This window comes from Xiphophorus couchianus, chromosome 14 (assembly GCF_001444195.1).
Source record: "Xiphophorus couchianus chromosome 14, X_couchianus-1.0, whole genome shotgun sequence".
Classification (NCBI taxonomy): Eukaryota; Metazoa; Chordata; class Actinopteri; order Cyprinodontiformes; family Poeciliidae; genus Xiphophorus; species Xiphophorus couchianus.
Window position 1 is genome coordinate 1,765,158 of NC_040241.1, and position 12,783 is coordinate 1,777,940.

At 41.6% G+C, this 12,783-nt stretch overlaps 1 protein-coding gene across 9 annotated transcripts in view; it reads right to left on the reverse strand.

The window, feature by feature from the left end:
* Positions 1 to 12,783, reverse strand: part of nrxn2b (neurexin 2b) — an 811,562-nt gene that overhangs the window by 140,859 nt on the left and 657,920 nt on the right. For all 9 annotated transcript variants that reach the window (XM_028038131.1, XM_028038134.1, XM_028038130.1 and 6 more), the window contains one exon: positions 11,210 to 11,391. In XM_028038131.1, coding sequence (XP_027893932.1) covers positions 11,210 to 11,391 — 182 coding nt within the window. The remainder of the gene's footprint in view (positions 1 to 11,209; positions 11,392 to 12,783) is intronic.

A 12,783-nucleotide genomic window follows, 5' to 3' on the forward strand; every position in this document is an offset into this window, starting at 1 on the left:
GCTTACAGTTTTATCTCCATCACCGTCTTCCGTTATCTGACACGAGCATCTCTCCACCCTCTCCTCTTCACAGATCAACTCATCCCAGGCTGGTAGTACATGTCAGAACTGATTTCTCAACTCATAATGAAACAGTTGCTGTCTAAAGCCCTTAAGGCAGGCGTGTCCAAAGTCGGTCCTCAAGGGCCGGCATCCTGCATGTTTTTGTTCTCTCCCTGGTTGTAGTAACAACTTTCTCAGCTTGTCAATGTTCTCCTAAGGCCTCTAATGAGCCATCATTGGATCCAGGTGCGTTAAACCAGGGAGAGAACTAAAACACACAGGATGGCGGCCCTCCAGGACCGACTTTGGACACCCCTGCCTTAAGGTAACGTTGGCTGATCTGTACATCACAGCCATTGAACTCCGATTGAAAAATTTGATGGCTGGCAATGAGAGAAAAAGCATTTCTGTGCAGGCAAAAACCAGACCATTTTGTACTGGAAATAGTATGGTTTGTATCCAGGACAACAACCAGGAAAAGTTAAATAGGTTCTACTGACTATTATCTTCCTGTCTTACATTCCTGTCAATTTGCTGTGGAAAAAAACAACAAAAAACAGCAAACTGACTGACCAGGATAGACCAGATAGACCTCTAGTCTATCTTGGTCGGACAGTCGGAGAGGCAGTTGCAGACCACCAGAGAATCACTGGTGGTCTGCAAAACCCCTTTAACTTTGATGTGTTTTAATTGCTGCATACATCATCAGACTCGATTTTCCATTAGATCGGATGGGTTCCTCAGTATGATTTCTCCTGGACCAATCATCAGGCAGAAGGACAAGTTGTGAACGACGACTTTGATTTTACACGTTGTTTTGTCTGCCTGTAGTTTTAGCAATGGCAGCGGAGGAATGAGCGAAGCCGTACAATCCGTGTCGGTCACACCTCCAAATATTGAATTAACATGAACAGCCGCCTGCGACAGACTGCCGACCTGTCCAGGGTGTTCCCCGCCTCTCGCCCAAAATGTCTTGCTGGAGATAGGCACCGGCCCCTCCCGACCTCACTAGGGACCAGGGTGTAAAGAAAATGGATGGATGGATGAACAGCCACCTCGTTCGGCTCAGCACGTCTCTCTTCGTAGTGGAGGATGGTTGTTTACAGTGCAGACAATTTCCAATTAGCTTCATAGCATTGAACTGGCGCAATACATGTGTCATGAGCAAACGTTAGTGATTGGGTAACTTTTAAAACTTCAACAGAGCTCACGCTTCAAGGAAGCAATCATTTCTCCATAGCTGAGAGTCCAGACCCTCTGTACGAAGCAAAGCGTAAGAGAAGGGTCTGGTTTTCACCAGGCTAAAGACTTAGAAACATTGAATATCTCTCATCTCAGTCAGGGTGTGACCAGCACCAGGAGCAGAAAATATAGCCATGTCTGTGCTGCTGTCTGCCCCCCTCCTCAGGCTCCCGCTCCCTGTCCTGACTCAGATGACAGTTTTGTTGAAGCACGGCTCCCTAACGAGTAATCAAGAGGCAGCCTTTATTTAATGCTGCGAGTCTGGAACGGGACAGCCTGTGATGGAGGAACCGGGGGGGGAGGCACGCTGCGCTCTGCGCACCAGCCCATAACTGTAGATGAGACACTTCCCACAGAGCACTTAGTGCAACAACTTGCTAGCTGTAAACACACCGAGAACAAAGTGAGAATAGCAATAAATACATACAGAAACCACTAAACAGTCACAGTAAAAAACAAAAAAAGAGATCAAGCGGGTAATGAAAGGTGCCTAAAAAACCCCCAGCTTTCTTTGGCCATCTGTCGAGGCATTTGGTTGGGTTATGACGACCCTGTGAAAGTAGTAGCTGAAGCATTTGCTCCTGTTTTAATTAATCTCACGCATCTTTAACAAGCCTTTCTTGGGTTTAAGACCCTCATTACTCAACTTACAAACAGTTTTAGATGACACCTAATCTCTAAATCATGGGATGTCATGGGTTGCTCAGTTTTAATCAACAAACTTTTTCTCTCAACTCTGCGTTTACCAAACCCTTTTCTGCTGAGGAGGCAGTAGAAAAGACAGCTTCTCAGCCGGGGTTTAGCTCGGTGCCTGTGTTTACCACTCTGTTTGCTGACAGCCATGCTACATAGCGGGGACAGTGGAGCGTGATGCCAGAAAAACATTGCTGTAGGTGTTGCATCCAGATTGAAATCAGAGACAACTTTTCCCACATGCCCAGTTTTAAAATTGCCGGTGTTGGTGTGTAGCAGTCGTTAAAGCTGGCGCGTAACGACTGCTTTCATACTGTGTTTCTGTAGGACAACCCTCACAGATTATTCTACTGGAAGTGTCGCTTTTCTTTCCCTTTATATATGCTTTTAATGGAGATCTCAATGTAGAACAAATCTCATGTAGTGTAAAACAAAGTTTCAGAGCCAGGCAGTCAACTTTTCCTGTGAGTTCTGACTGACGTAATAAATTGGAGATAGTTTAAAATATGGTATGATATATGGTATGATCCAAGTAATCTGCTATACTAAAACCGAGTGTGCACTCTCATGTTAGTGTCGGCAATTTTCAGAGATATGGCTAGCTCTGTTTTTTTCTTATATGAAAACATCAACAGCAGCAAGACTTGATTTTATTGAAGACGGAAGCTGAAGAGAAAAGTTAAAGATGTAGAAACCAAAATATACTCTACACAAAATGCTCCAGGGACAAAAATGTTGTACCTGGCAAAACAGAGAAACATATGAGCATCCATTACTGAGTAAGTTAATATTAATGACATAGTTGTGTTATTTTGCTGGACTTTAAGGCTGCAACCATGGCACTCATTTCAACAGAGGATTTGGGAAGGACTCAGTTGGGTAAGTGCTTACTCTTGTGTTTCTGAATAATGAGGTTAGGGTTGGGCAGTAGGGGTCTTTAAAAGTAAAAAAAAAAATTTGCTTTGAACACTTGTATTAAAAACTGTTGCAAATTTAATGAGGATGGCGGATCTATGAGTTTAAGCTTTTTGAGTTTTTATTATTGGGTAACGTACATCCTGTTAAGTTCTCCTGTTGTGTAACAGTTTCAGTTTAATTCACAAGTATTAAACTGTCTACACTATTTTGATAAAGCGACTCATTCATCAATATATCACTGAATTTGGATAGTAATATTTATTCTTACTTAAAAATGCCAAGAATGACAGAACATCTTTAAATGACATGGGGCAAATCAAGGTGACTGACAATTTACACAAACAAGAAATGGCAAGATTTTAACAGTTACGGTTGCAAGCATGATAAAATGCTTTTTTTTCTCCATGGGTTGAAGTCCTTTAATGAGAAAGTCCTGGAGCATCAGGAGATTTTGGTTGTTAAAAGTAAAGTGCCGTGCAGATTTCAAACAAACATAACCTTTAGAGGTGACATGTTTCTGTATTGATGCAAATTTCAATTAAAAACTGTTTCTGCTGCATATTAAGCTTGGAATTCAGTTATTAACCCTTAACCTGCCTTACAAACCCTGACAGGGAATAGTTTTGCTAAAAACCAAAATAAAGAATGTCATAAAAAAGTGACATTCTTTGTGTGTGTGATGTTGAGCCGTTTGGCTCAGATGTCTTGCTTCCAAGGTCTTCCAAGGACATCTACCTTTCCCAGCTGCCTCAGATGGGAGATTTATCTATCAGCCTGCTTTCGTATCTGTCAGTATCCCTCATTCTGTGGATGTAACACCCCAGGCCTTGATGGTGAAAATGTCATGAAGGTTGGCAATGAAAAAAAGCCGTCCTGAAATGCCCAAAGGATTATTTTAACTTTGACGCAGCTAATTCCCTGATACTGTGAGGATTTCGTCACTATAAAATAGTGAAAAAGGCAAAATCCCTATTCAGAAACTATTTCTGCTGTAATAATGACTAATAGTTGTGGTGGTTATTTTCTCTCTGCAGAAAATCAAAGTTTTAAATAACGAATCTAAGACTCATTGGGAAAACGTTTCTTTGTCTTCCAAGAGAATAGCTATATTAGGTCAAACGATAAAAAAACCCAAAACAATTTATTTTAACATTTACTCAAATTGCTAGAGCTGCCAAAATGAAAAAAAGAACTGCAGTACAAAAACATTAACTGAAGAGATAAACGTTGGACCAGCAGCCACAGAGGTAGTTCGGTCAAAGAGCTATGTAGCAGACTTAAATGAAATCCAGTTTTAGGCAAATTTGATGGCGCCTTAAAAAGTTTCATTAGGTGAAGACGACTTTGATATCCGATTCAAACAATTCTGGCTCTTCTGTTCTGTATCAACTTGACACATTTCTTTTCATCAAAGGTTGTCAATCAATTTACTGGCTACCATGGAGCTTTGAGTTTTCTAGTTTCTGTGGTTCATTAGCTTGAGATAGAGAGAGAGAGAGAGAAAATAAAGCTAACTTCTTAACCAACGGTAAGTTCATATTCATTTTGTTTGATAAACAGTCTTGGTTGGCAGAGAATACTTAAAGACACATGAGAAATCTGATAATGTGACATTGAAAAGCAAGTAAAAGAGCTAGTATAAAGGAGACTCTGTGAAGTTATTATGAATAATATTTTTCTTATTATAGAAGGACATCATATTCCAGTGAGTTTGTAGGAACATGGAGAAACCCTCAAAGGATTGTAAGAAAATGCCACCTATAGGGTAAAACGCTCTATATAGCATATTAATCATCTAATATGCTATATATTATTAGCATATAATGACATGATGTTCAGCAGACATCATTGTCTTCTAAGGTTAAAAGAACTAAACCATGACAGGCCATATATACAAGTCATATATTATGACTTATATCCAGTCATAATAGACTGGATGTTATCCAGGCAGGTTGGGCCTCTGGCTGCCTCAGAAAAGGTATTTTCATGCTGTGGCCAAGGCGATGTCTGGGACTAGAAGCAAGCCTGCATGCTAGGTGTGTAACATGACCTACAACTCACAAGACGAGACATGATACCAAGTTCATAAGAACAAGAGGTGGGACGAGAGTTTGATGTTATGCTAAGGAACAAATTTATGTTACAAACTAAACAAAAGGTGGGCTGTGATTGTAATGTAGCTCCTCATATCCCTACACCAGTGTTTCCCAACCCTTGTCCTCAAGGCACGCTACAATACATGGCTTAGATCTTTCCTTTGCTTTGCTTTAACATATATGATTCAAACAATTAACGGCTCAGCAAAAGACCGTTAATCAGCCATCAATGGAAGCCGACTGAGCTGAAGCAGGGAAACATCTGAAACGTGCTATGTAGTTCACCTTGAGGACCAGGACACTGCCCTAGAAGTCCAGGTTGCTATAGAGACGCTTTTCTACCTCTTTCACTGACAACTTTCTGTGCTTACATGTTGTTTGTGTCTTTGTCATTCACTCTGTTGCCGCTTATCGTTCCCACTGGGAACCCAAAATGCTGCCAAACAGAGTAGTCGGGGCATTCTGTTCCACCTCCACTGGACAGAGTCGTGGCGACCGCAACGGGGTAGAGCTCTCAAGATAGAAGTCGCCTCAATGAGAAGCACTGTGATGTTTCAATAACAGTTCTTATTTCTATTCAGTGGCTAACGCTGTTTCCAGTTTGAATTGTTTTAAATGGCTAAGATCAAGAAACTCACTTATATGACATCTTTCTGCTACAAGGATCCATTTACTCTTAACGTTCCCACAAAAGATTTGTACAAAAACTCTGAGCTGTCCCTTTAATATGCTTATGTCTGCTCAGCAGCGAACCATTCCTTTGGCCTTTTTCAGATAATGTATCAGGAGGTTTTTTTGTTTTTTTTCCATCCAGAACTCCAAATGTCAATGCGACTGTGCCGCATTTATACCCACAACAACGGTAAATAATTACCACCAGTCAAGGTCCTACGAGGACAAAGTCTGACATTTTAAAGCAGATGATGTCAGCATTTTCCGGCTTCTCCGACTCTCCCGCAGCCAGCTCTGCACGTGGCCCGATGACAGCGTGTCAGAAAGGTGTAGTGAGTGATCTCCCGCCCTCCGTAACATAAATGGACAGAAATCGAAGGAGCGAGTGGCATGAAAGAGTGGGAGGTCTGGACAGAAACGGGGAAGAGTATATAAAGAGACGGGTGGCTTAGGCGAGATAAGGAGTAATGTTCCATCACGTCCCGGTGGCGTGCTATTATCAGCCGTTTGCACCGGTGCCAGTATTTCTAGTTGGACAGGCAGAGACAACATCACACCGTGTTGTTTCATTTCCTGTAACAAGTAAGAAATGGTAGAGAGCAGAGTTTGTGAAGCTCTAATTTAAGAGTAGAAAAAAAACAACTGATTTTACCAACAACTTAAAGATGGATGGTATTCTAAAAAGATGACGTCTTGTCTTAAGATAATTGAATCTTTATTTTAAAAAATTGTGAATGTGATCTTTTAAACCCAATGGAAAACATTGGACAAAGCCGTCAACGAATGAACAACAGTGTTATATCACCTTTTACGCAAGCGAGTGCGAATAAAGCCCCACATATGGGCCCTCGAGACCACCGTCGGCGAACACGGAGCCCATCGGTAGCTCGATTGGGTCCGTGAGGCCGACCCTCCACTAGGTGGGATGATATGGGAGCCACGGCTCGCAGGTTTTCAGGTCTAATTTGCCTGTGCTTCTCGTCTCAAAAAAGAAAAAGAAGAGAGAGAGACGGGCATAATTAACAGGAGCCAAACACCCACCACGGGCTGAACGGAGTCATTTAGGGGAGCGACTCGGGAGGAACGGCAGCAAATGAAATGTAATTGCGGTGGGAGCAGAGGAGCCGGGCCCGCCGTGTCGGAGTGCGCTGGTGTGTGCGTGAGGGGGGAGGGAGAGAACGAACGGGGCAGACGAGAGGGAATGAGGGAGTAAATGAAAAACACTGAAGTTAGATAGAGAATATGCACTTGGAAGAAGAGCAAGAAAACGAATGAGTGATGAGGGTTGATGAGCAACAGGCAGGAATAATCAGTGAGGAATCCTTCCCTCAGGTAGGAAGGTTGCATCAAAGACTTAAAAATGGATCAATGGATATACGAAATAAATTTGGAAAGATCCCAGGTTAAGAACAGCTGGTTTTAGCTTTTATTTTCATCTACGAAGAAACTGACGAAAGGTTTTGGTCAGGTTTGGTTTGGTTTGGTTTTGTTTTGACACCAGACAAGCTCAAGTTTTTCCACATACCCTAAGCAGATGATTTATGGCAATATTGTTAGATTTTTTTGTTGTTGTGTTATGTTATAATTCATTGGCACAGTTTGTAAATCTCAGGAAAAGTCAAGAAATCTGGGTTGGCAAGTCAGACGTTTCTCACCAGCCTCAACATTTTAACAGGGCTGGTTTGCATAACAAGTCAATGAAAACAAAAATTATTTGAACTTCCATCCATCCATCCATTTTCCGTTCACCCTTGTCCCTAATGGGGTCGGGAGGGTTGCTGGTGCCTATCTCCAGCTACGTTCCAGGCGAGAGGCGGGGTACACCCCGGACAGGTCGCCAGTCTGTCGCAGGGCATATTTGAACTTTAAGTATATTATTACCATTACATTTTTACACACACATGGCAACCTCTTGTAATGTTTGTCTTTGGAAGTACAAAATGTGGAGAATTATTTGTTTAGTTTGTATTACATGTCACCACCTTCTGAAAACATGTTCTAAGTCTTTTTTTTTTAAAATACCTAAATAATCTTTTGGCTAAAAAATGACTTAGGCCCTTATTTTAGAAAATGACAATAGTCACTCACCAATTCCAATAGCCAATGCTATTGGTTTTAAACTTGGAGCTTGCGTAAGTTTAAGTTTGATTGGCTATCATCACCAAACATACCTTCAATTGCATTAAAACAGATTTTAGCTCAACTACAGAAGCTAACATTCATGGCCTTCCTTGTGCTTCCTTCCTGCCAACCAGCAAGGAAGCACAATCAGCTATCAGCAGCAAGGAAGATAAATGGCGCTCCAGGACTGGCTTCTTTTGCAAACGCCAACAAAGAGCGTGTCGAGCTGCACCGGGTATTTCAGCTTCCCAAGCTGAATTTTTCACTCTCAAATATTTTAGGAAAAAAAAATCTGTGAATTGGTGAAAGTTACGTTCTGTGAAACTGCAACACAGCTGTTGCCCAAAAAAAAAAAAATCAATTCAAAAACATACTCCCGCTCTCCAAACGAGTTACATTGTTACTAAACCAACCAAAACACTGAGTGCTAAAAGATATTAGCACTCAGGTTGTTGACGGTCTTTGTTACACCCAAACCTGTTCAGCTCCAACAGTTCGCACATTTCTCAAATCAAATTTCCAGATTCTAAGTGTGTTTTGAGTACATTCTTAATATCGACTGTCTTCAGAAGGAACTCTCCAGCTTCTTCTTTCCTTATTCCCACAGAGCTGCCATGTAAAGTGCTTCCATTGGGAGTAATTTGGGATTCACTGTCAAGCCTCAACATGTCAAGCTGAAGGTCCTCAGACAGTTTCTGGGCTGCATTACAATTTTACCTGGCCTGTGAGAGTTATTATTGTGGTGTTTTAACTGACCTGTGACAACACAGTACAAAAACCGCAAAGGCAAGAAATCCCTCTGCTCCACAGCGGGACTTTATGCCAAAACCCTAAATCAAATTTCATCAGTGTACTAGAAGAATGTGCCAATAGATTAACTCTGAAAACAGCTTGGAGGGATAATATCTGTCAGTTTATAAAAGAAAAAAAAAAGAGCATACATAAAGCAATATGTTGAGGCTGAAGCAGAGAACGTCTCGCTGATGGGAAACGAGTCGACTGAACTCCGTATAGCATTTACGCCAAAGGGCGACATTTGTAATATCTAATCCATGACAACGTTCTCTTTCTCCACTCCGTCTGCTGACCAGCACATATACATTTATGAAGGGGGGGAAAAAGTCTTCTAATTGCATCCTTGCTGACTGTAGAAGATTAAAATAGAAAAGTAGGAAACAGATGCTGTTTGGTTAACTGGAAGTGTGATCGCCTATAGAGAGCAGAACTGTTAAGAGTGTGCTAACACCATACAGTGACGGGAAGACATCAGCAATCACCTCAGATGTTGTTCAGTCATGCTGCTCATTTATTTTCCTCGGCTTCCGACTGGCATTGGACACATTAGCTGATACACTGGATTCGACTTTATTTAAACAAAACTGGCTTCATAGAAACATGCCAGTTTAAGTACTTTACATGAAACTGTATGCTATTGTGCTTAATTCGTTATTCCTTCCTTTATATTTACCACAGTTTAGCCTTCTTGTAACATTTTAAAGTAGATCTTAAGATACTTTTTGCTACAATATTTTATTCTAATCGGTAAACAGAAGATGTATCCTGGAGCATGTGTCTTAGTAAGCAGGTCTGGTGACAAAACTCCTCATCACACAAGCAGAAACTACAGAGATGGAAGAAAGATGCACTTCAAACTACCGTACTGCGATGTCATAGATTTTCATAATTGTATTATACTTATAGTATGTTGTGGGCAACTCTGTGCTGTAAAATTACAAATATCAGACTGAAAATCTGTATGGGAAAAAAGCAAGATCCTAAATGAGTTGGACCAGTTTGAGGGACAAAAAAGATTCTAATTGGAATCATCTTCATCTGATTTATTTTCTTACTTGACGTGGAAAATAAGCTAAGTCATTAGTTTTATTACTATATATGAAGCTGAAAGATGCTAGCTGGTAAACCTCTGTCATGAGTACATGTAGACAGAAACCTTATAACTCACATGTGTTTGTGTTAAAAGGAAGATAAGTATGAACATTTTAAGAAAAATCTAATTATAACCAGCGGTATCAGATTTCCGGGCATATTGGAAACTCGCAAATGCAAAGGTTCCGATCAGAACCTTTGCATGTAAAAAAAAAAGAAAAAAAATGCAATTAAGTGCATTAAAATTTCTTTAATTAAGTAGTCAATATCAAAGTCCCGGCCCTCGTTATAACCACAATAGTCAGCAGCTTTAGGTTTAATATTTGCTTTTCCATTTGAAATGTAAGCAAAGAGATAACTACAGATAGTATTTATATATTTTTATGTTATTAACACAAAGCCGCCTTATTTTTCCTGTGAAATCCTTCTCTGTGCTGATGTCTTCCCCTCTTCTCACAGATCCTTGTACGTCTCATCGAGTCATTTGTGCTCCAGACGACTTTTAAAATATTAAAACCAGCCGACGGATGATTTCACATCACAGGAAATGACCCATTACAGCTCAGAGCATCTACAGTTGACCCCTGATGCATCACCACTTAGCTTTCCCCTCCCCAATCCATGCATTATTTGTTGGGTCCATTATATTTACAACTATAATCTTTCATCATTACAGTCATTACCCGTATTTATCACTGAAGCTAAGAGCATTTAAATTGGCCTTGACCTGCTCGGTCAACTCGGCAGCGGCGGCTCCCACACCTGTCCCTCGCCGCCTCCCATCGGCCCCTCGCCCTGTCGCTCTCAGTTTACCCAGCACTGGATGAGGAGCGACCCCGGGGGTCACCGCTCTTCCTGTTGCTCTCGGCGCTCGGGCTAAGAACCAAACAAATTGGGGTCGGCGCGGCTGCCGGAGCGCTGCGAGGGCACACACAAGAGGCCGAGGGTAGATAAGTGGAGATCACAGTGATGGTGTCTTCTCCCGTCTTGTTGCTGCGGCATCACCTTTCACCATCCGGCAGAGTAAAACACTCCCTCTGAACGGTTCAGAGGCAGCAGCGAGTAATCCTGGATGGTAATTAACACAAAACCCACCATGGAAATGAACAGAATATTAGGTGGAAGAAGCATGGAGGTCAACAATACAATTACAGCCCCGTTAAATGCCTTTTAAATGCCTGTTGTCCTTTAATAGCCATTTCAATCCATCAATGGAGGTGGGCTTTAATGACCTTTAAGCCCAACATATGAAAGCTGTAAAACAGAAATTAGGGTGATGACTAGAAATAACAAGAAGTGTGTATGTGTGTGTATAATTAGCCATTTTCTGGACTCAGAGCCTAATCCTTCTTAACGGCCCTTGAAAGCAGAAACGGGCAAAGAAAAAAAAAAAATCTAAATGTCATTTAAAGGAAAATCAGCCACACTTAGAGAAGCCAGGGGTCCAGTTTTACTCCCTGGAACACGGATCATTGTTTCACTGGAAACCTAAAACAATGCGGTGGGGAGAAAAAAGAGGAATGAGGTGTTTATCTTACTATGTGCAGCTCCAGGTAGTCTCCCAGTCCCTTGGCGCTCTCCACCCTGACCAAAATGGCTTCCTTCAGCTGCGTGCTGAAGCCCACTGCCAGCCGGTCTGCCCGCGTGCTCGGCCGGTCATTGGGTGGCCAGGTGTATGTGATGAGGGCTCCGCCTCGTCCAAAGATGTACGTTGTCCCAGCTGTGAAATACAAAAGAAAAGAAAAAAAGAGAAAAAGCTAAGTTAGGACAGTTGACATAATATGTAAAAGAACAAAAGCACAACATAGTGAACTACTGTAAAGATTTGACAACAACGAAGCACAAATCCGACTTTCAGGACAGTAAAGATGGCTTCTCCCACCCCCCATCTTTGTGTTGTCATAACACTTCAGCTGGCGCCTGCGTTTTTTCCGTTCTGATAAAAAATGCTTTTGTTCTGTTGATCCCTTTTTGGAAATAATCTGTATACTCTAATTTGTCAAAAACGGCTCCCATTCAACTGCGATAAGTGTGATTTGGCGCAACAGCAATCAAAAGAATTCGACAGCCGATGAAATATGAGAATAACAAGCCAGTGCATTTTATTAGAGGAACTGAGAATCTGTCACAATGTGTCATGAAAGAGTGTTTGTACCACTGCAACTTCTTCACATCCCTATTGTGACCAACTAAAATCTGTCCTTAACTGGGTTTTCACGTGAAAGACGAACACGAAGCAGTGCGTAGTGGTGAAAAACTACGTACACATGGATGTCAATTTTAAAGTGACAGGCATATGCAGCCAGCTGCTCTGAATCCAATTTAACTCTGTATGTCTGATGCAATTGTTCCACAAAAAGAACAATGTCTCAAATAAATAAATGCCTGAATGTTTTCCTGTACTTTCTAGTCCATCGTTCCATCAACGCTGACCATCTTCTCTATTTTTGGTGAGGAAGAGCGTACCTACACTACGAGGCTGCTGTCACCACCAGCCCTGGTTCACTATGGGGATGTATTCATCTGCAGAGCTAGCCAACAAGCTAGCTAATAATGTAATTAATTAATAATTGTTAGCTAGCTCTTGTTGGCTAGCTAACAAGAGTTATGAAGCACTTGTTGGTGAGGAAAAGCATCCCTACACTACGAAGTTGCTATCACCACCTGGTTTCACTGTGGAGAGCTAGCCAACAAGCTAGTCAATAATTGCTAATTATGGCTATTTAGCCCTAGAGCTAGCTAGCAAGCTAACAAGAGCTAGGTAGCCAACAATTGCTATCTGTCTCTGTTTAGCTGACTCTTGTTGCCAACAAAAGCTAGACTACAAGCTAGCTGTTGCTGGCGAGCTTCAATTAGCCACTGTTGCATGAGCCTTAAAATGCATATAAAAGATACGACGACGTGTTGACCTTTCAACATCAACCGAAGTCAGACCATCTTGTTAGCAGCAGCATAGCAAAAGATGGAGGAAAAAAAGAATTGCTGCCAAATAAAATGAGCAATTTAATGTTTGAACAGTAAAAGAGGGGATGGAGTTTGGCTCCGATGAGCCCACAGGTAAATGAGAAATAGCTGCTGGGCGTGATTAGCATAGAGTAATGAAACTACTATC